Source organism: Stomoxys calcitrans, chromosome 3 (genome assembly GCF_963082655.1).
Source record: "Stomoxys calcitrans chromosome 3, idStoCalc2.1, whole genome shotgun sequence".
In the NCBI taxonomy this organism is placed as follows: Eukaryota; Metazoa; Arthropoda; class Insecta; order Diptera; family Muscidae; genus Stomoxys; species Stomoxys calcitrans.
The window spans coordinates 74,849,285-74,872,196 of record NC_081554.1 but is presented as its reverse complement, the minus strand read 5'-3'; the positions used below and the strand labels follow the sequence as shown (position 1 = coordinate 74,872,196).

At 39.1% G+C, this 22,912-nt stretch overlaps 1 protein-coding gene across 1 annotated transcript in view; it reads left to right on the top strand.

Moving 5' to 3' along the window:
* Positions 1-13,439, top strand: part of LOC106094556 (protein spaetzle 4) — a 65,958-nt gene extending 52,519 nt beyond the window's left edge. Inside the window, exons 2-3 of the mRNA XM_059364281.1 lie at positions 11,142-12,769; positions 12,873-13,439. Coding sequence (XP_059220264.1) covers positions 11,142-12,769; positions 12,873-13,332 — 2,088 coding nt within the window. The 3' untranslated portion in view covers positions 13,333-13,439. The remainder of the gene's footprint in view (positions 1-11,141; positions 12,770-12,872) is intronic.
* Positions 13,440-22,912: the final 9,473 nt, after the last annotated feature.

The following is a 22,912-nucleotide window of genomic DNA, read 5'->3' as shown; positions in this document are numbered from 1 at the left end:
GGAGGCGGTCGTTCTCCTATGACAACATTCACCCGGTAACTATTCACCGCATCTGCTACAGTGTCTGGATAAATGTTGTCCAGACTCGCTTGATATGCCACTTCATCTAAGGGTTCTCTCTTGTAGCGCTGGACCTCACGCCCAAGATCATGTAGATTTACCTAAAGGTTTCTGGGCGGTGAGCTTTGTAGGAGCTTTGTCTACTGATGGAGTTGGTCCACGTGAGAACTGAGGAGACAGCCGGTCGCAGTTCTAAGGGCGGTATTCTGACAGATTTGAATAATATTCCACTGCCTATCACAGAACTGACGAGCCCACACTGAGGCTGCACAACTTACCACAGACCAGCTAAATGCTTTGTACATGGCAAGAAGGTTTCTTTGTGAGCACCCCAAGTGCTGCCGGCAAGAGACCTTGTTTGGACCTTGAGGTCCTTGTTTCTACTTTTGGCATTATCGCAAATTGCTGTGACAAGTGCTGCCGGCAAGAGACCTTGTTTTGGCCTTGAGGTTCTTGTTTCCACTTTTGACTTTATCGCAAATTGTTGTGGCATGTGAGAATGTGTACGAGCTGTCATATGTGACGACGAGTATTTTGGGACACTTGATGGTCGGAATCCTTTCTCTATCGGCCATCACCTTCGGCTCAGTATTCACCGCACGCGTAGTTTTAGTTAACGTATTTGTAGTGGCTGATATCTTCAGATTTCTTGCAGAAAAATAAGAGGCAAGGACGTTGAGGTAGACGTTTAACCTATCGGAAATGTCATCAATGGGTGGGGGGCCTGATGCCAAGATTGTAAATCGTCCACATATGATATGATGTCTATGCCGTCTGGAGGGGGTGGAATGGAGGATAGGTAGAGGTTAAATAATAACTGTGATATCGAAACCGGTGTTTCGATTTCCTATCCCTAAATTCAACAAATGACTGGCGACCACACAGATAATTCGCGACCCAGCGTTTCAGACCTGGCTGTAGGGACGTTTTGGCGATGTCCTCAAATAGTTTGATATGGCTGACCGTGTCAAATGCCTTAGATAGGTCCGGTGCCACGAGGACTGTTCCATCACATGGCCTGGGCTGATTGAAGCCCCGGCAAATGAGTACGGTGATGGCATGCAAAGCAATTGTTGTGCTATGCATTCTTCGAAATCCATACTGATGCTCGACGGATGGAAATTCTCCAACGAAGTTCGGGAGGAATACGCCCTCAAGCGTCTTGGCTACTGGTGAGAGTAAGGAGATCGTCTGTACGAATCCCTCTTACTCAGGTCCTTTCCAGGCTTCAGTAGCGGAATTACCCTACCCATCTTTCAGACATAGGGTGGGTACTATAAGAGTGTTTAAAGACAGGTTGAGGATAGTGGTAAGGTACTCGACTCCAGGTTAATCCAGATTTTGCAGCATCAGCCTTGGAAAACTTGGCGCCACGGTAAATTGTGTTGGCTGTCTATCGGCTCGGAGACCACGAATACGACGAATGGCTCTCCCCCTAGCCCTGTCACTCTCGGGATGCACAATAAATTAACGATTGAACAACCTGGCTCACCTTTTCGGATCAGTCATGGTTAGGTCGCCTAAAGTGACTGAGTTCCTGTCGTCCCTTCAACCGGGGTTCAAGAGTGACTTAATAGAAGAACACAGCTTGCCTAAAACGGTACCTTAGTTACATGCTCCAAGTGTTCCAGCCACAAATTCCGCCGCTTATGTTCTTCGACTACCCTGTTAATGTCCAGATTCAGCTCGCTGATTCTCTCTGAAGCCAGCCCAAACGGCCTTCTTCTGATTTCCAGCACTCAGAGGTTATGAAGTCAGGTGGTCGGTCGATAGTGAGAATTATGAGGAGGTGATCTGATATCAAAGAAATGACGGCTTGCCAGGTTACGCACAGTGGGCCAAATGGCAAAAAAATTGGAAATAAGTCTACAACTTTTAATCTGTTGATTTTAGCCATACAAAATGTTCTAGACATTTGTAGAGGAGGACATAGGCTTTCAGAAAAGTGCTGTTGTTGGTCCATATCTTTAATACAGGGTGAGCTACAGGGTGTCAAAGTTGACCACTTTTGACTTCTCCAAGCTTCTGGGGGCCATAACTTTTGATCTACTCAACCGATTTACATGATTTAGGACTCTAGAGAAAGAGCTTGACAAGATCTAAAAAACTTATGCATAAAGTACCATGCCATCGTGTACTGTTAAGGAGTTATGAATTGTTTAATTTTAAAATATGAAAATTTGGCCTTGGTTTTTTTCAGTGTTTTTTAAATAACTCCGTCAATTTTAAAGCTATAAACTTCATACTTCACACAAATTATGCCAGCATATGTGTGCATAAAATACAAAAGGAATCACGTGAATATCTTTGGCGGTTTAAAAATGGCATCGTTTTCAATATGAAAAATATTTTTTTTGTCAAAAAATTGCAAAATTTTTCAAAAAAGATACTCCCATTTCCTTTAAGTTTTCGCAAACTTTGGCCGTCAAAGCATTATCATTTCTTTCCATTTTCACAAAGTCGAGGTATTAAGAAAAGTTTTAAGTGCTAATTTGGCTAATTTCGATATCAAACAACACCGTTATCTTAAGACCAAAATGGCCAATTTTTTTACTAAACTTCAAAAGTTTCTCACTGGAAAAAAAGTTCCACGGGGATTTTTTCGCTTTTTTTGAACTTAAATGAAAGCTTAAAATGTTCCCAACATTTTAAGGTATGTCTCGCCATATCCTAGCCATAAATGAGATCGTAGCGATCAAAATACTGAAAAAAGTCAATTTTCAAGTAGTGCTATATTCATTGCTAAAAAACAAGTATTACGTCACATTTTATTGCAAAGATGTTAAATAAACTTTTATTTGGTAACACTTCTTCTACAAAACACAAAAAGAATCATGGAAATATCTCTATTCTATTCCATTTTATGGAACCGGCAATAAAAAAGTCAATTTTTCAAAAAAGTCGAATTTCCCAAATTTTGTTTTTGTTGTCCTAATTGCACATGACACACTATAGCCATATTTACGCAACATACCTTATCGTAAAGGAAATTTTCATACCTTTCCAACAATGTATAAAACATTTCTCAACTCGGATTCTATCTACTCTAAAATTCATTTACACTTCATTAAACTCTATATAAAAATGTCTATTTGTGAAATGGAACCTTATATGGGGCCTACACTAAAACATTGATAGATTTGCCCAGGGTTTACAATACAAATGTGTTAGAATAAAAAAAGGTCTCCTGCCAAAGTTTAAAAAAATTGGAATAAAAATATGTGTTTTAGAGCGAAAACACTTCGCATCGGCGTGCGTTTATATGTATATTAGCTACTCCCAAAATAAAAAAGCATTTTAGTTTTGTATTATTTGATTTTATTCTCTACCAAATAATCTAAGGTATCAAAATTTAAAAGCTCTTTAATTTGAATGGCATCGGGATCGTCCTTATCTATATCGTCACATATTTTTGGTAGCCATTTAGTTCTGATGCTGTATAGTACCGGATCAGACGATAACAATAAATATTGAAGTAAATCATAATTTTGGTTAAATTTGGTGCTCTTTCGGGTATTGAAAAGCCGGAACTGTTTAACATCTCTATTACGGGATTCCTGAGCTTCTTCTGTAAGTTCTCCTAACGGAAGTATGTTGTATTCCACAATTTCCTTGCCATGATGTAAGACTTTATGTACTGTCGGTGTTAAAGCTTTCCACGAATATAAATCAGATAAAATGTTTTTTGTGTCATTACTATAAGCTTCAAATTTGGTTGAATTTATCATCTTTTTGCTATTGATTACAGCCAAAATCACTTTGAATCGTCTTAGCAAGTGTTCATCAAGACCGGTTATTTTAGATGTCGATACGGGGTCCTCAAAAAACCGCCTTGCCGAGTTGCCATCATTTGTGCTTCCGTATCCGTAAAGAGGTTTATCTATTATAAGTCCCTTTTGTTTAAACTCCAACTGGATTCGATTCTTCTCTTCCTGCCTCATTTTGTGAAGATCTTGGTTGTTTCTAGCAGAGACATCGCGGTTTCCAGGGCTAGTCCGATATTTAAGGTCATACGATAAATGCAAACAATACTCCATGAATCGAATTCTACAGTGCAGGGGCGAAATACCGAAATTGAGCGCATTTTCGTTTACTAAATTTTCATCAGACTTGTCCTCGAATTGCCCATTCTTCTTGCCACAAATATTGCATCTCCAATTGGACATAACGCCAGTTAATGCGTTTGCCACCTTTCCATCGATCATAGTGAGTTGTAGTTGAAACGAAACTTTTATATTTCTTCCCAATTGGTTTATAACAATCATGGGTAATGCAGCAATTTCTTCCTTTATTTCGTTCACCAAAGATCGTGTTGTGTTCCGGTCTTCCTTTGTATACTCAAACCGAATTGGGCGACATAAATATTTTGACCCAGGTGTTCTATTTATCCATATATCTTGAAATGCATTTTCTTTCGATGATGAAGATTGGTCCTTGTACAATCTCATTCTCAATGGTACTAATGATGCCATGAAAATTGATGCGAAGTTGGTATCTATTTCTGTTTGTTGCTTATATTCGGAAAATCCAGATGATCCATCACAACCCCATTTGCTGATCAAAACCACTTCGGAATTATTACATGTGTTCAACTGTTCTTCAGTAAAATTAGAAATAATTCTAACAGCTGTATTTTCAACAAGATCAGCAAGTTTCACTCTTGCTTTTAATTCGTCCACGTATATATTTGATGGCACCATTTTCGTCCTGGTGTTGTACAATTTATGTTTTGAGGGTAAACAACCCCATCCTTTTTCACGAAGAGCCTTCCTCATTGTTGAGTATTTGTTTCTTGAGAGGCCTAGGTTCAAAATCAGGGCCAGTGCATCTTCCTCCGTGAATTCTGTAGTCGATTTTGGAGTTGGAATACTTTCTACCATTCTCTTTACCCTTTTCGGAGATGCTAATGGTAAAACATCGACAATTCGTCCAACATTTTTTGGTTGTGTTTTTAACAATGCTGTTTTGAACGTATCTTTTATTAAATTTGGCGGATGTGCCGCCAATAGTTCCTCTTGTTTTTTCTTTTTGGTTTTCTCCGTAACTTCGTCGTATGCTTTGCTAGGCCGGCCGGGAATCAGCGGTTTAATTTCAATAAGTAGATCCGATTTCAGCCACTTCTCATACATTTTGAAAAACTTGATTTTTGCGAATGAACATTCTGGCAACCTTCTCTCAAATGATTTGTAGAATTTTTCAAGTTTGTCTAAAGCGTCTTTATTTAGCCTTATTCCATATATGTGGTCCAAAGTGTAAACAAGTTCCTTAAATGACTCCGTGTATGATTTGGAATCATTTTTGATGTCCCATACAATTTTCGAAAGAGTGGAATACTTCAGTATGACTTCCATAACTTATAAATGTCCTTTACGCCTCTACAAAATATAATGAAGAAAATTTGGATTTTGTTCAAATATTTATGCAATATATTCACAATTAATGACCCATTACAGGTATCAGACGCAATCGTAAAAAGGGGTCCAAAGTGCCTCTTTTTACTTACTCTTCTATAATTATTTACCTGGACTCGAATTTGGTTAAAAAAAATGACAATGAATTTTTTATGGGTAGGTTTTTTCACATTCATTGATACGGTGGATTTCCTGGGAATTCGACATAGCGAAACAGGTAACATTTGTCTGCATCAAATCTTAACACAAATATATATATATATGCAGGTATATTTCTAGGTTACTTTTTATTCAAAAATCATCAGCTTACATTAAAAATAGATGTAGGTACTATACAAACGCACGCCGATGCGAAGTGTTTTCGCTCTAAAACACATATTTTTATTCCAATTTTTTTAAACTTTGGCAGGAGACCTTTTTTTATTCTAACACATTTGTATTGTAAACCCTGGGCAAATCTATCAATGTTTTAGTGTAGGCCCCATATAAGGTTCCATTTCACAAATAGACATTTGTATATAGAGTTTAATGAAGTGTAAATGAATTTTAGAGTAGATAGAATCCGAGTTGAGAAATGTTTTATACATTGTTGGAAAGGTATGAAAATTTCCTTTACGATAAGGTATGTTGCGTAAATATGGCTATAGTGTGTCATGTGCAATTAGGACAACAAAAACAAAATTTGGGAAATTCGACTTTTTTGAAAAATTGACTTTTTTATTGCCGGTTCCATAAAATGGAATAGAATAGAGATATTTCCATGATTCTTTTTGTGTTTTGTAGAAGAAGTGTTACCAAATAAAAGTTTATTTAACATCTTTGCAATAAAATGTGACGTAATACTTGTTTTTTAGCAATGAATATAGCACTACTTGAAAATTGACTTTTTTCAGTATTTTGATCGCTACGATCTCATTTATGGCTAGGATATGGCGAGACATACCTTAAAATGTTGGGAACATTTTAAGCTTTCATTTAAGTTCAAAAAAAGCGAAAAAATCCCCGTGGAACTTTTTTTCCAGTGAGAAACTTTTGAAGTTTAGTAAAAAAATTGGCCATTTTGGTCTTAAGATAACGGTGTTGTTTGATATCGAAATTAGCCAAATTAGCACTTAAAACTTTTCTTAATACCTCGACTTTGTGAAAATGGAAAGAAATGATAATGCTTTGACGGCCAAAGTTTGCGAAAACTTAAAGGAAATGGGAGTATCTTTTTTGAAAAATTTTGCAATTTTTTGACAAAAAAAATATTTTTCATATTGAAAACGATGCCATTTTTAAACCGCCAAAGATATTCACGTGATTCCTTTTGTATTTTATGCACACATATGCTGGCATAATTTGTGTGAAGTATGAAGTTTATAGCTTTAAAATTGACGGAGTTATTAAAAAAACACTGAAAAAAACCAAGGCCAAATTTTCATATTTTAAAATTAAACAATTCATAACTCCTTAACAGTACACGATGGCATGGTACTTTATGCATAAGTTTTTTAGATCTTGTCAAGCTCTTTCTCTAGAGTCCTAAATCATGTAAATCGGTTGAGTAGATCAAAAGTTATGGCCCCCAGAAGCTTGGAGAAGTCAAAAGTGGTCAACTTTCACACCCTGTAGCTCACCCTGTATTAAAGATATGGACCAACAACAGCACTTTTCTGAAAGCCTATGTCCTCCTCTACAAATGTCTAGAACATTTTGTATGGCTAAAATCAACAGATAAAAAGTTGTAGACTTATTTCCAATTTTTTTGCCATTTGGCCCACTGTGTTACGTCACTCAAGAAATCAGGGGATGAAATGGACATGTCTGGCGAGCTGCTACACCTTCTCGTAATCCTAGTGGGGGTCATCCTAATTCACCGTGCCCTCAATCTGCTTGGCCAAAGCTATGCCCCGCTGGTCGTTACCTATAGGAGAATGCCATGAAAACTGAGATGCATTAAAATCTCCTAGAACCAAACGATTATGGCCTGACAGTAGCCCACTTATGTCGGGCTTGTAAGCTTAGCTATTAACTAGGTCACTACTATCAACCGGCGGTATGTTCTATCTCGAAATCGCATTTATTTTCCTGGAAAACTCTAGATATTCCAGGGAAGAGACTGGACATCCATTGTCTTGCAATCTGCCAACTGATAGCTTTATCGTAAAGATTCTTGCAATAAAAGAAGTGCTGGAATGGATAAAGAAATAAGGTTGTTTTACTTACCCCCTTAGCGGATTTTCTCGCTTAATTTGTATGAAGCCACTCTCTGTCCAAGGACTTCAGTCCAATAAGTCTCTTATATTTGATCTTGAAGACCATGGAGAAATGAAGAGGGATGGAAAAGTCAGTACTATAGTACTTGGTACAGAACTTTTTCGACTCGAGGAATTCCGTAGTCGATTTAGTACCTTTTAAAGCAATATATTGACGGTAGGCGTCTTGACACATCTGAGGAATCCTGGGAGAATTAGAAATGTTTTTTATCCTACACCATAGGATAGGTGAGGGTATGACTAGTGTTGTTATTCCATTTAAGGTATGACGTCGTCATTCCAAGTAGGTCTAGCAAATCCGTCTGTTGAAAACATGCTATTTTCCGAATTGATACAACTTTCCGCTCCAACATTTTGTGCATATTCTGAGGGCAGCTGGGATTGTAAATGGGCCAAATCTGTTCATATTGAGATATAGCTCCCATGTCAATTGATCTCCCAATTTGACTTTTTGACTCCTTTGAGCGTGCAACTATTCAATTGAGTTAGTGTTTTTTTCTGTCTTTAACATTCATGACAAGTATTGTCCAAATCGGTGTATTACCTTTTATAGCTCTCATATATCCTGATCTGCCGGATTTGACTTTTCGCCCCCCCTTAGTCGCTATTATTATCTGATAGCGTTGAAATTTGACGCGTGTTGGGCCTCTATGATGTCCCACATTTATGGCATGCATAGTCGAAGTCGGCGTAAAACCTAATTTGGCTCGAACCGTCATAGACTAAGGAGCTGCGAATTTCAAAGCTATTCATAAAATTCAAAGCGAAATTTTGTATATTAGAGGGTCTCTAATCACTGATGGTCCTTAATAGGGACCATCTCAATCCTTCATTGATATGCGACAATCAGCATGGTTTCACTTATAGTCCGTCTGTTGAGAGTGCCCTTCATGATGTGGTCAACTACACTGAAAGTAATTTGAATGTTGGCAGCTTTACTTTGGCGGCATAAAAGTGGCTTTCAAAAATGTGAAGTTGGTGTCCGAGCATGGCGCTCTGGTGGGCGTGAGGGTCCCCCCACTTTTGTGAATTGGTTGATACGATGCTAAAAGATCGAATTTACAACTCATCACTGGTGAAGAGTTAGAATTAAGAAGATTGACACCAAAAGGAACTCCACAATTACGGGTTTCAGTGGGATTCTGAGGTCTTTCTCGATTATGATGTCGTCATAATGGTAGATGAACGTTGCCTTTCTACAATTACGGACCTGGTTCAGTGGTCGTTGATGAGGCTGTGTCGATAGGTGGCTTATTATAAAAAGCAGCTAGACCTCTATTGGATGGAATATAGCTGACGCTCTCTCCAGAGGCCAAGTACCTAGTCATGATACTTGACCAGAAACTAACCTGGATAAGGAACGTCGAGGAAAGAATCAAAAAAAGACTGAAAGCGCTCTTCCAATGTCGCAACTCGATAGGAAGGAGTTGACGGCATAGGCCGGGAACGGTACACTAGATGTTTACGTCGCAACGATGGCTTGGCCGATTCTCAACTATGTATTGGGTTGCCCAAAAAGTAATTGCGGATTTTTTAATAGAAAGTAAATGCATTTTTAATAAACCTTAGCATGAACTTTAATCAAATATACTTTTTTTACACTTTTTTTCTAAAGCAAGCTAAAAGTAACAGCTGACAACTGACAGAAGAAAGAATGCAATTACAGAGTCACAAGCTGTGAAAAAATTTGTCAACGCCGACTATATGAAAAATACGCAATTACTTTTTGGGCAACCCAATATGTATGGTGCAGAATCGTGCTCTGAACAACTGGAGGATCGAAAGTACAGGGTATCTCTGCAATGCTGATACCTGTAGCAAGGAATAGTAGCCCAAGAGAGGCGCTAAAACCCATTCTCTATTTTTGGCTTTGAACCTGTATGTTGGGTGTATAGCAACGAATATAGCTCTAAGGCTGAGAGAGTTGTGTTCCTGGCGCACCTGAAATTTTGGAAGTTCTTCTTCCCGCCTGAGTATTTACCAAGGGATTCCTTTCTTCCTGACGGGTTGGACGTCGTTTTCCCGAGCTGGAGATGTCTCGCTCTTTTCGGACAAACCAATTCTATACTCACCTAGTAATAGTGCGGTCGAGACTGATAAGAAGATTTAAAGTGCTTCTTCGAACCATAGGAAAGCCTGTCCCAGACTAACAAAGTGTTGAGGGAAACATAGCGGCTGACGAGCTAGCCAGAAATGGATATCTTATTACCGCAAATAGTGCTACGGGGGCCACCGTGGCCAAGAGGGTGCATGTCCGCCTATGATGCCGAACGCCTGGATTCAAATCCCGGCGTGAACATCAGAAAAATTTCAGGGGTGGTTATCCCCTTACTAATGCTGGCTACATTTGTGAGGTATCCTGCCATGTTAAAACTTCTCTACAATGTGGTGTCGATAACATATATCATCTGTTCGGACTCGGCATAAAAAAGGGCTGAGCTTAAACAATAATCGGACTGCACTCATTGATATGAGAGAAATATCCCTGTTCCTAAATGTCGAGTTCATGGGAAATTTCGTATTTAGTAGTGCTATGGAATATGTAACCCCTCGACTGTTCGACCACCTGGGTAGGACCAAAATAAACTATCCCCTAAGGTCTCATAGCCGCAGGGACTGCTTCCCTCCTTACCTGTATGTCTATAAGGCGGACATGTAGAATTGCCTTCATCGCGTGTTTTCCATCAGCAGCAACAAAGTAAGCGGCAAGATAGGCATACAAGGCGTTCCTCCTATAGCTGATGTCATCGACATAGGGCCGCATAAGATCCAACATCAGTGCCGTCAGGAAACCATGAAATATATGATAGTTTGAAATTAAACTTAAATGCCAAAAATATGGCATCATGCTGATTATGGGTATTTGGAAAATTCTCACAAGAATCGGAAAGATATGCGCCTCAGGTGCCATGGCTACTGCTGCGTGAAGTGAATCGGTCTGTACAACACTCCTTTTTTCGATACATTTCCTGTTTGTCCGTGTGTCAGACATCGGGAACACTTGGAGTGTTCAAAACCAAATTTAAGACCTGAGAGAGATACCCAACTGGGGCTAAATTTAACAACTTCAGCATCAGAAATGTTGTTTTATCAGGATGCAGCACCTTGGACAACATGACGCTGCGGTTGGCAATAACAACTTCCCAGTTAATATATGGTACATGAGAAGAAGAATCTATCTACACAGAGAAAAATTAAAATCGTTTTCAATCACGAAATTAATTGATGCAATTAATTTTTTTAATTAAAACTGCTGTGCAAATTGTAAATTTTTTGCAATTTTTTTTCTCTGTATATTACAAACGAAAGGCTTAAGAAACGAACTTTAATGACTAGATATTATTTTCTTTACTTAAATCTGAGTATCTTCAATAACCACAGCATTTTCTTCTGTTCGTTCCTTTCATTACAGAGAAATCTAATATTTCTTCTCCTCTTTGCTCTATGCTTCGGCATAGGGACAACGTTCGGTTACGATTCTGCCTCCTCGTGCAGTCCAAATACGAAACAATCAAGACGTGGTCGAGCACAAATGCTTGCTGCCATCCCCTGTGATCTACTCACGCAAGCGTACTGCACCCAGCCTGGGGCTGCATATCCTTGGCATGCCGTAAGACGTTTTGTACACGAAAACCAAGGACTTATGAAACGCATGTATGGCGATGTGCGACATATTTCAGTACTACGCGATGAAATCTTGAACAACGAAATTGATGTAGATGATATAGAGGCAGCTACGGATAGGTATTCGCGTGATGGCTACAATCGTCGCGCGTCCAAGCTAATGCATCACCGAGAAGATTTTGAAAATTTCAAAGTAAATGATGTCTTAAGAGAGCCACATTTTAGACCGGTTACATCATCGACGACGACGACGACAACCAGCACAACGACAAGCCCTACCGGCGACTCCACTACGACCACAATGCAACCACCTGTAACTACAACTGCGGCAGAGAAAATAGAATCAACAGTTGTAGCCAACGATGAGGAAGTCACCACCATGGAACCCACATTCAGTGGGTACAACTCGACCACACTCAAAAAGGAAGAGGCTGATGTGAACGAAGACTCTGTTACAGATTCCATAACAAATGTTGCTGCAAACATCGGTCAGGAGGATGTGACCACAAAGCCATCTCCCAGTATGCTGGCGAAACAAATTGCCGAAGACGACGAAGTGACCACGGCTATAGACGAAGACGAATTGGTGGACATAATTAACATAGAGTTAAACAGTGTTTTTGAAACAACCAGTGATGCCTCTGTGCCCAATGATCTAAATGGTTCAAATATAGAAATTGTGGAATCCCCACAACTGGGCTTGGATAATGGAACTACCGAGAAAAGTGCTATCTCCTCCACTACATCAAAACCAGAGACAAAGGGCACATCAACCACATTTACCCCACATTCATCGGCCAACAGCAATTCGACAACGACTACGAAAACTACAACTACAACGACGACAATTGCCTCTACGACGACCACATTGAAACCTGAGACAACTGCTGAGCGATCACCGGCAAAACAACAAAGAAAACCTTTTGTACCCTCCAATTCAAAATATCAACACCAAAGACCACAACAACTGCAAAAGGTCGAATCCACCATATCGGCAAAATTAAAATTGAAAATTAATCCCACCCAGGCTACACCTGCAAGGACTACAACGAGTTTTCCTTCAATTGTCAGGAACAACACTGGCTCGGCAACTTCTAATACAACAACAACACCCTTGACATCAACCAAGATGTCTCCATTTAAAAGTCAGCTGAATAAAAACTACAACCGCTATACAACAACTCACAACAACAAATACAATGCGCCTTCGCCAGGAACAAGCGCTTCGGGAGCGCCTATTGTGCAACCCATAAAACCCAATGCTGAACTTCTGTTGGGTGAAAAGATACGCAAGCCAGCGGCAAATGTAACCCCGGCAGCAGCGGCTGCCTCTAATAAACCGATAATGAAAGATGGACAGTTATTCCAGGATACCATGAAACAGGAACCAGCTCCCACCGTAAATGCCAGAGGGGTGTAAGTACTTCAAGCCACCTAAGGTTACTGCTAAGCCTTGACTTTAACCTTTTCTTTCTTCAATTTGTCATTTTTTCTTAAACTTTGTTTACTCTCTTTGCAGTAATGCTTGTCCTGTTAAGGAAGAAGTGGTCGCCCCCTTCTGGGCCAACAACACCCGTGGAGAAATCTTGGCTCTGCTCAATCTCTATCCATTCGAGCAGTATGTCCACTGGGAGAAGTGCACACACGAACATAAACAGATGTATTGTCGCGAAGGATGTCGCTGTGAGCAACAATATCGCCTACATCGTCTCTTGGCCTATGATCCTCACAACGAATGCCGTGGCATATTCTCCGATTGGTTTAGATTTCCTTCCTGCTGTATATGCAAATGCTATAACATACCATTGGATTTTAGAGCCACTTCTAGGTCACCACGTTCCGAGGGTGGTGCTGGTGAGACTAGCGATTATAGACATCCTATTGAAATAGCTGAGGAGCAGGTTAAAAATGCCATCTATGAACATGCTACCGAAGATTGGTATAGGCCAAAGGATGATATAGATTTATTTGAAGGTTGAAATGTTGACATCTGAATTGAGGTGGAGGTATGAAGGACTTCTGTCACAAAGGTATAGGCAAGGAAATGTTTTTTGTTTGAATTTTTCTAAATTAAATTTATACCCACCACCGAAGGATGGCGGTATATTCATTTTGTCATTCCGTTTGCAACACATCGAAATATCAATTTTCGACCCGGTAAAGTACATATAGTCTTGATGGTCGTAAATATCTAAAACGATCTTGCCATGTCCGTCTGTCTGTTGAAATCACGCTACAGTCTTTAAAAATAGTGATATTGAGCTGAAACTTTACACAATTTTTTTTTTGGTCCATAAGCAGGTTAAGTACAAAGATGGGCTTTATCAAAATATATCTTGATAAAGCCCCCATATAGGCCGATCAGCCGATTTAAGGTCTTAGCCCCATAAAAGCACATTTGTTCGCCCCATAAAAGCACATTTGTTGGGATAGTGAATTGTGTTAGGCCACTCCACACTCTTCTTCAATTTGGCTTCGATCGGTCCAGATATGGATATAGCTGCCATATAGACCGGCTTCTCGATTTAAGGTCTTGGACCCATAAAAGGCACATTTACTATCCTATTTTACTGAATTATAGGACAGTGAGTTGTGTTATGCCCTTCGATATCCTTATTCAATTTGGCCCATATCGATCCACATTTGGATATAACTACCATACAGACTGATTTCTCGTTTTAAGGTCTTGGGCCCATAAAAGGCGCATGTGTTGTCCAATTTCGCCGAAATTTCGGACAGTGAGTTGTGTTAGGCCTTTCGACATCTTTCTGCAATTCGCCTCAGATCGGTCCGGACTTGAATATAGCTGCCATATAGACCGATCTCTCGTTTCAAGGTCTTGGGCCCATAAAAGGCGCATGTTTGGTCCGATTTCGCCAAAATTCGGGTCAGTGATTTGTGTTAGGCCCCTCGACATCTTTCTGCAATTCGCCTCAGATCAGTCCAGATTTGGATATAGCTGCCAATAGACCGATCTCTCGTTTCAATATCTTGGGCCCATAAAAGGCGTATGTTTTGTCCGATTTCGCCAAAATTTGGGACAGTGACTTATGATAGGCTTTTTGACATCCGTGTCGTATATGATTCAGATCGGTCTATATTTGGATATGGCTATCAAAAAGACCAATATTTCGTTCTACAAAATTGAACAATGACTTGTACTTAGACCACTCAATGTCGGTGCCGAATTTGGTCCACAGGTCGGTTGGCAATGTAAGTGGGCCATATTTGTTACGGTTGCCACATAAATTGATCTTGCATCTTGACTTCTTGAGTCACTAGAGGGCGCAATTCCTATCCGATTTGGCTGAAATTTTGCATGACGTGTTTCGTTATGACTTCCAAAAACTGTGCTAAGTATGGTGGTAATCGGTTCATAACCTGATATAGGTGCCATATAAACCGATCTTGGGTCTTGACTTCTTGAGCCTCTAGAGGGCGCAATTCCTATCCGATTTGACTGAAATTTGGCACGTGGTGTTTTGGTGTCACTTTCAACAACTGGGCTAAGTATGGATGTTTTGTTATAGCCGCCATATAAACCGATCTTGGGTCTTGACTTCTTGAGCCTCTAGAGGGCGCAATTCCTATCCTATTTAACTGAAATCTTGCACGAAGTGTTTTGGTATCTCTTCCAACAACCAGACCTTAATTTGATTTGGCTGAAATTTTGTACAACGTCTTCTCTCATGACCTTCAACATACGTTGAAGGTCATGATCATGATATCAATAGCTTGATACAGCTCCCATATAAACCTCTCTCCCGATTTTGCTTCTTGAGCCCCTACAAGGCGTAATTTTTATCCGAATGAACTGAAATATTACACAATGACTTTACAATGTTCAGCATTCATTTATGTTCCGAATCGGACCAATAACAGTTCTTATTCAATATTCTTTATTAGCTTAAGATGAGGTACAGCGCATAGAACTCGACAAATGCGGTCCATGGTGGAGGGGGTATAAGATTTAGCCCGGCCGAACTTATCACGCTCTTACTTGTTATACCCTACACCACTACTGTTTCTTGTTGCTTGCTTTGTTTATAACACCCAGAAGGAAGAGAGATAGGCCCCATTGATAAGTATGCCGATTGACTCAGAATCACTTTCTGATTCGATTTAGCTATGTCCGTCTGTCTGTCCCTGTTAATTTGTGTACAAACTACAGGTCGAAATTTTCATCCGTTCGTCTTCAAATTTGGTACAGGCATGTTTTTCGGTCTAGAGACGAAGCCTATTTAAATTGGAAAAAATCGGTTCAGATTTGAATAAAGCTTCCATATATATGTTTGTCTAATTTGCAGTAATACTGCAATAAAATGGTAATTTGTTAACCGATTTTCTCGATATTTGGCAGGAATGACTCCCGATATTGTGGGTGAATTTCATAGAAATCAGTTCAGATTTGGATATAGCTCCCATATATATGTCCGATTTGCAGTAATAATGCAAATCGTCATTTGTTAACCGATTCTCTCGAAAATGTCATGGCAGGAATGTCATTATCTTGACTCTTGACATTTCTGGTGAATTTCATAGAAATCGGTTCAGATTTAGATATACCTCTCATATATATATATATATATATATATATATATATATATATATATCGCCAGATTTTTACTCCTAGAGCCACTGCAAGAGCATTTATTCACCAATCTTGCCAAAACTTTGTACAACGCTTTCCACAATATCCATAAAGTTCGGTCGAAATCGGTTCAGATTTAGATATAGCTCCCATATATATGTTCGTCCAATTTTGAAAAATATTGCAATAAAGTGGTCATTTGTCAACCGATTTTCTCGAAATCTAGCAGCACGGATTTTCTTATAACTCCTAATGTTACTGGAGAATTTCATAGAAACCAGTCCTGATTTAGATATAGCTGGCATATATGTATATCGCCTGATTTGCACTTCTAGAGCCACTGCAAGCTCATTTATTGACCATTGACCAATTTTGAAAAATATTGCAATAAAGTGGTCATTTGTCAACCGATTTTCTCGAAATGTAGCAGCACGGATTTTCTTATGACTCCTAATGTTACTGGTGAATTTCTTAGAAACCAGTCCTGATTTAGATATAGCTGGCATATATGTATATCGCCTGATTTGCACTTCTAGAGCCACTGCAAGCTCATTTATTGACCAATATTGCCAAAATTGGGCATAACGCTTTCCTTGATGCCTACCACAATATCTAAGAAGTTTTGTCAAAATCGGTTCAGATTTCGATTTTGCAATTATGTTGGCATTTGTCAACCGTATGTATTACAGTTTGAATATATTTGCTCGAAATTTGATACGGATTGTTTAATAACTCATCTGAAAACATCCGCCGAGGTCCATCAAAATTGGTTCGGAATTAGATATAGCTCCCACTCTGTACCTATAGGGTAGGTGTAGGGTATTATAAAGTCGTCACCGCCCGACTTTTGCCTTTCCTTACTGGTTTAGATTTAGTCAAGCTCTATAATCCTAAATCATGCAAATCGGTTGGTTAGATAAAAAGTTATGACCCCCAGAATGTTGGAGAAGTCAAAAGTGGTCAAATTTGACACCCTGTACTAAAGATATGGACCTTTCTTAGGTCACTTTCCTGAAAGCCTATGTTCTACTCTACAAATATCTAGAAATTTTTTTACCGCTAAGATTAACAGATAAAAAGTTGTAGAATTATTTTCAATTTTTTTGCCGTTTGGCCCACTGTGCGATGGCAAGAAGATTTCTTGTCTGAAATTACTTCATACTGCTTTGGCTCCTTTCTTTTGTCCGGGCATCGATTCACCTATCTTTGATGTGTTAAAACAAGCTGATGCATAATCCCTTCACTTTGTATCCACCGAACCGATATAGACCAGCTGGCTATCGAGGCCACTGTAGCGCAGAGGTTAGCATTTCCGCCTATGACGCTGAACGCCTGGGTTCGAATCCTGGCGAGACCATCAGAAAACAATTTTCAGCGGTGGTTTTTTCCTCCTAATGCTGGTAACATTTGTGAGGTACTATGCCATGTAAAACTTCTCTCCAAAGTGGTGTCGCACCGTTCGGACTCGGCTATAAAAAGGAGGCCCTTATAATTGAGGTTAAACTTGAATCGCACTGCACTCATTGATATGGGAGAAGTTTTCCCCTGTTCCTTAGTAGAATGTTGATGGGCAAAATTTGCATTTTTGGCTATCGATTCCTGTCGCCTTGCTATTCCTTTACTAGGCTACTACCATTTTAACCACATTCTAGGAATGCTAAAAACCTTTCGGCTTTGCATATACCCAGCAGCTCTATGTTACCAGATTGCTCTTTTCAACTGTAGAACCTTTTTCATCAGACAAAAGTTTGGCAAACTTTGTTTGCTATATTAACTAACAAGATTCTTTGAGTGTAGCCTTTTCTTGCAAAATACATTCGAAATTTGTTGATTGTAAAAGAATTGCTGTTACAATTTCTTATGTGAGAAGTTTACCTTTAAAGTGGTCAGCAATGTCTAAGCCCAATTCAGATCATCTCATTACTTGTTTATGAACATGTTTTCTTAAGAATATTATATTTGTTTCATTGTTGTGAGTTGTTGTCGTTTGTTTTAATTTTTTTTTTTGTATATAAGCTTGCATATGTTTATGTAAACTAGTCTCAAAATTGTTATTTTTTTATTCCATAAATATATATATACCTATTTTTATAATAATTTAATATTTTAGCATAGATCATTGTAAATATAAATTTTTTCGAAAAAAAAAACATTAAATGTAAGTTAGTTTATATTGCATTGCGATGCTACAATCGATATGGAGCGTTTTGTACCTTGAGAATACTTTAGAACTTTTGTGTCACTCACCCTGGAAGTGTGGACCAATGTTTTAAAATATTTAGTTTTGTAACAAAAAAAAAATACACAAATCCTTAAGCATTTTGTCATTAATAGCAGTATACATATAAATAAATTAAATTTACCTAAAAGGCCATATTATACCTATTTTAATATTATTTATTTATTTTTTTTTTGTGTTATATTTTTTACTACATTCATTAATTTTTCTTATTTAAAACTTTTTTCATTAGAATTATATATTTTTTGTAAATAATAATTTATTTTTAATTACCATATTTTAAGGCTAGTGATAATGAAAAAAAAATTATGTGTTATAATTGTATTTATGCGCTTGCATTATTTAAGCAAAAAAATATTTAGAATTTATGCCGTTGACCCCATCGTAACCACGATTTTTTTTAGATTTTTTGTTAACTTTAAGGTTTTATAATTGTTTTAATTTTCATAAATAAATTTTTTATATTTCCAAAAAAAAATGTTTCTTATTACTAGGTTAGGGTCCGGTTTTGGTAGCTGTCTGAAAACAGATTCGCTTGTGTTTAGGCGGGGAGGCTGCGAGTCACAATGGTATCCGAGGAACTGGGCGAACTCTACCCCCGTCATTGAATCGCGAGGTTGACAGCAGCTATTCCTGTTTGTACGCACACTTCACTGTTGTTAGGAATCAAGCAAAAGACTTTATGTTCTGCCCTTATATATTCAAGGCGGATTTTATTTATTACCAGCTGGACAGGGCCCGCCCCGCTGCGCCTTTTTTTACTTTATATGGAACAAAAGTTTCCTTGGAATATTTATTTTCGACAATTAAAAAGCTTTTGGTGAAATACCATGCTACGAAAATAGTATATCGCTTGACTTACCGTCTGAATCCCATATATTTATTGGTCTACGAATCTAAGTTTGGATGTAAGGTGTACTCCATTCTCAAAATAATTTATTTCAGCCCGATATTCTCATGATATCTGATTTAGGGGTGTTTTCGGGGGTTAGGTGGTCCCCCAGATACTTGGCCCTGAAAAATTACCAGCATCGTGCTCTTCTCTCAAATACCATTTATTTAAACCCCATATTGCCATTAGCTTAAGAGGAGTTTACACGATGGGGCGTCCCCCAAACATATGGCCCCAAAATAGGTTATCAAATTCGTTTTCTAATCTTTAATACCACATATTGGCATGGTCAAAAATTTTTTACCCTTTGCGGGGTGTTTTGGGGAAGGGGTGATTCCCTAAATACATGGTCCTAAATTTGGATATCAAATTCGTATTCTACTCCCAAATACCTTTATTTAAGCCCCATATTGCGATGGTCACTAAAAAATTGCTGATTGTGGGGTATTTTGGGAAAGGGGTTGACCCCCAGAAAATTGGTCCCGAAAGTGGGTATCAATTCTTGTTCTACCCCTCAAAACCTTTCATTTAATCTCCACATTGACATGGTCGGTAAATATGGCCGATTTAGGGGTGTTTTGGGGATTGGTGTGGTCTCCCAAACACTAAGCCCGAAAAATATATAAGCAACGTGCTCTATTCTCATATATCTATATATCATTTATTTGAACCCCATATTTTGGGAAAGGGGTTGACCGCCAGAAAATTGGTCCCGAAAGGGGGTATCAATTCATGCTCTACCCCCCAACACCTTTCATTTAAGTTCCACATTGACATGGTCGGTAAATATGCCCGATTTAGGGGTGTTTTGGGGATCGGGGTGGTTCCCCAAACATTAAGCCCGGAAAACGTGCTCTATTCTCATATATTTATATGATTAATTTGAACCCCATATTGCCATTGGCCTCACAATTGGATATCAAATTCGTTTTCTAATCTCATTTAAACTCCTTATTGCAAAAATCAGCAAATGTGTCCGGTTTGGGGTATTGGCCCTAAAAACTATGAATATTTAGTCCCACTCTCTATAAGACCCAAATTGTCGTGATGAACAAATATGTCCTATTTGGGGGTTGTTATGGTGGTGGGATGGGTCCGCTAGACAGTTGGCCCCTAATGTTGATATCAGATACTTAGTCTACTCCCAAATACCTTTAATTTGAGCCCCATATTTCCATTGTCGCAAACATGACCAGCTTGGGGGTGTTTTGGGGGATGGGCAGCCACTCAGTGAGTTGGCCTTGAAAATATATGTATCGGATTAGTGTTCCACACTAAAAATCCTCTTATTTGAGCCCCATATTGCAATCGTCTGCAAATACTTACTATTTGGGTGGTGTTGTGGGGGTGGGGTGGTCCCATAGACACTTTTTCCGAATAATGATATCAAATTCGTGCTTTACTCCCAAAGACCTTTCATTTGAGCCCCATATTACTATGGTCGTAAATTTGTCCCCTTTGGGGGATGTTTTTGGTGAGAGACGGCCCCCCAAACACTTGGTCCCATATTTGGATATCAGATTCGTATTCCACATTCAAATACCTTTTATTTAAGCCCCATATTCCCATGGTCAGTAAAGAAGTCCTGTTTGGGGGTGTTTTGGGAAAGGGGTGGACCCCCAGAGACTTTGTCCCAAAATTGGGTATCAGATTCGTATTCTACTCGCAAATACCTTACATTTGAGTCCCATATTGTCATGGTCGGTAAATATGTCCGATTTAGGGGTGTTTTGGGGGTTGGGGTGGTCCCCCAAACACTTGGTCCGACAATTGGATATCAGATAAGTTTTCTAATTTTAAATAACTTTAATTTTTAAATAACTTTTCATTTATATATATTTGGTAGGTTTTGGGGGTGGGCGGCCGCCTAGGTACCCCATCCGAAATTTAGATAACAAATTTTTGTTTTAAGGTTGCTATAAGATGGCACATAAAATTTCGCTTAAATCGCACAACCCTTCTCTGAGATCTGGCGCTTTTGAAAATCAGGGTCCGCCTGTAGGACCGTATTATGGTCACGAAGTCTAAAACAGATCTTAGTTCATGGGTTCTTAATGTAGACCCCAAGATCCACTCTGTCCTTTAGCTTTGATCCATCCGGGTAACATGAAAAAACTGCGGCTTGTAAGCCCTCAAGAAGTCAAATCGGCTGATCGGTTAATATGGAAGTAATACCGGGTTTAGATAGATTTGGACTTTAGTTAGTAAAGTTGCTGAAAGTCATAACAGAACACTACATGCAAAATTTCAGCTTGACACAGTTGTTGAAAGTCATAACGGAGCACCACATACAAAATATCAACCGATTCGGATGAAAATTGTGGCTTCCAGGGGGTTCAAGAAGTGAAATCGGGAGATTGGTTTATATGGGAGCTATATCAGGTTATAGACTGAACTGGGCCGTATTTGGCACAGTTATTGAAAGTCGTAATACAACATCGCATGCAAAAATTTCAGCCATATCGGATGAAAAATACGGCTGCCAGGGGATCAAGAAGTCAAATCTGGAGATCGGTTTATATAGGAGCTATATAAGGTTATTGACCGATTTGGACTGTACTTGGCACAGTTGTAGAAAGTCATAACGGAGCACCACATAGAAAATGTCAACCAAATCGGATGAAAATTGCGACTTCCAGGGGCTCAAAAAGTCAAATCGGGAGATCGGCTCAGTTGTTAGAAGTCATAACAGAACACTACGTACAAAATTCGAGCCAAATTGGACAAAAATTGCGGTTTGTAAGGACTCAAGAATTCAAATCGGGAGATCGGTTTGTATGGGAATTATATCAGATTATATACCGATTTGAACGGTACTTGGCACAGTTGTTGGAAGTCGTAACAGAACACCACATGCAAAATTTTGGCCAAATCGGAATTCCAGGGGCTCAAAAAGTCAAATCGGCAGATCGGTTTATATGGGAACTACTAGCCGAACCGGGCCCACTCCGCTGTGACTTAACTCTCTAATATCTTTTTAGGGTTGGGACACTTCGCCTTGAAGGTGTATATCGAATTCGTGCCACTGTAGCCTATGTCCGCCTATAACGACGGATGCCTGCGTTCAAATCCTGGCGATAACATCGGACAAAATTTATGCTGGCGATATTTGCCATGCATGGTCATGTAAAAATTCTCCTCAAAGAGATGTCACACTGCGGCACGCCATTCGGACTCGGCTATAAAAATAAGTCTCTTATCATTGAGTTTAAACTTGAATCGAAAAGCTTTCATTGATGTGTGATAAGTGCGCCCCTTCTCGGTTCCTGGTCAAATATTTTCTCCACTCCCAAATACCTTTCTTTTGAGTCCTATATTAACTTATTGGTAAATATTTATTGTGAAGTGCAAACAAAATTTCGAAAATTCGGGGGAGGGATGGCACTCAGACATTTCCACTTAAATATGGATATCAAATTCGTGGTGCTCTCCCAAATCCATTTAATGTTAGCCCCATATTGCCATAGTCAGTTAATATGAAATGTATGGAGGATGTTTTGGGGCGGGGGCGGCCACCGGCACTTTTCCCTTAAAATAAATATTAAATTCGTTATTTACCCCCAAATACCGATGATTTGAGCACACAATCGAAAATGAAGTTCAGTTTAGATGGCGCTTACGGGCATACCCCCAAACACTTGCCTCTAAAATTGGATATCAAGTTCGTTTTCTAGTCTCAAATACCTTTCATTTGAGTCCCATATTGTCATAATGGGTCAATCAACATATTTGACATATTTTTGGAAAGAAAAGCGCCACCTAGACTTGAACACAAATTTTAATACCTTTCATTTGAGTCCCGTATACACATGTTTGGCTAATATGCCCATTTGGGGG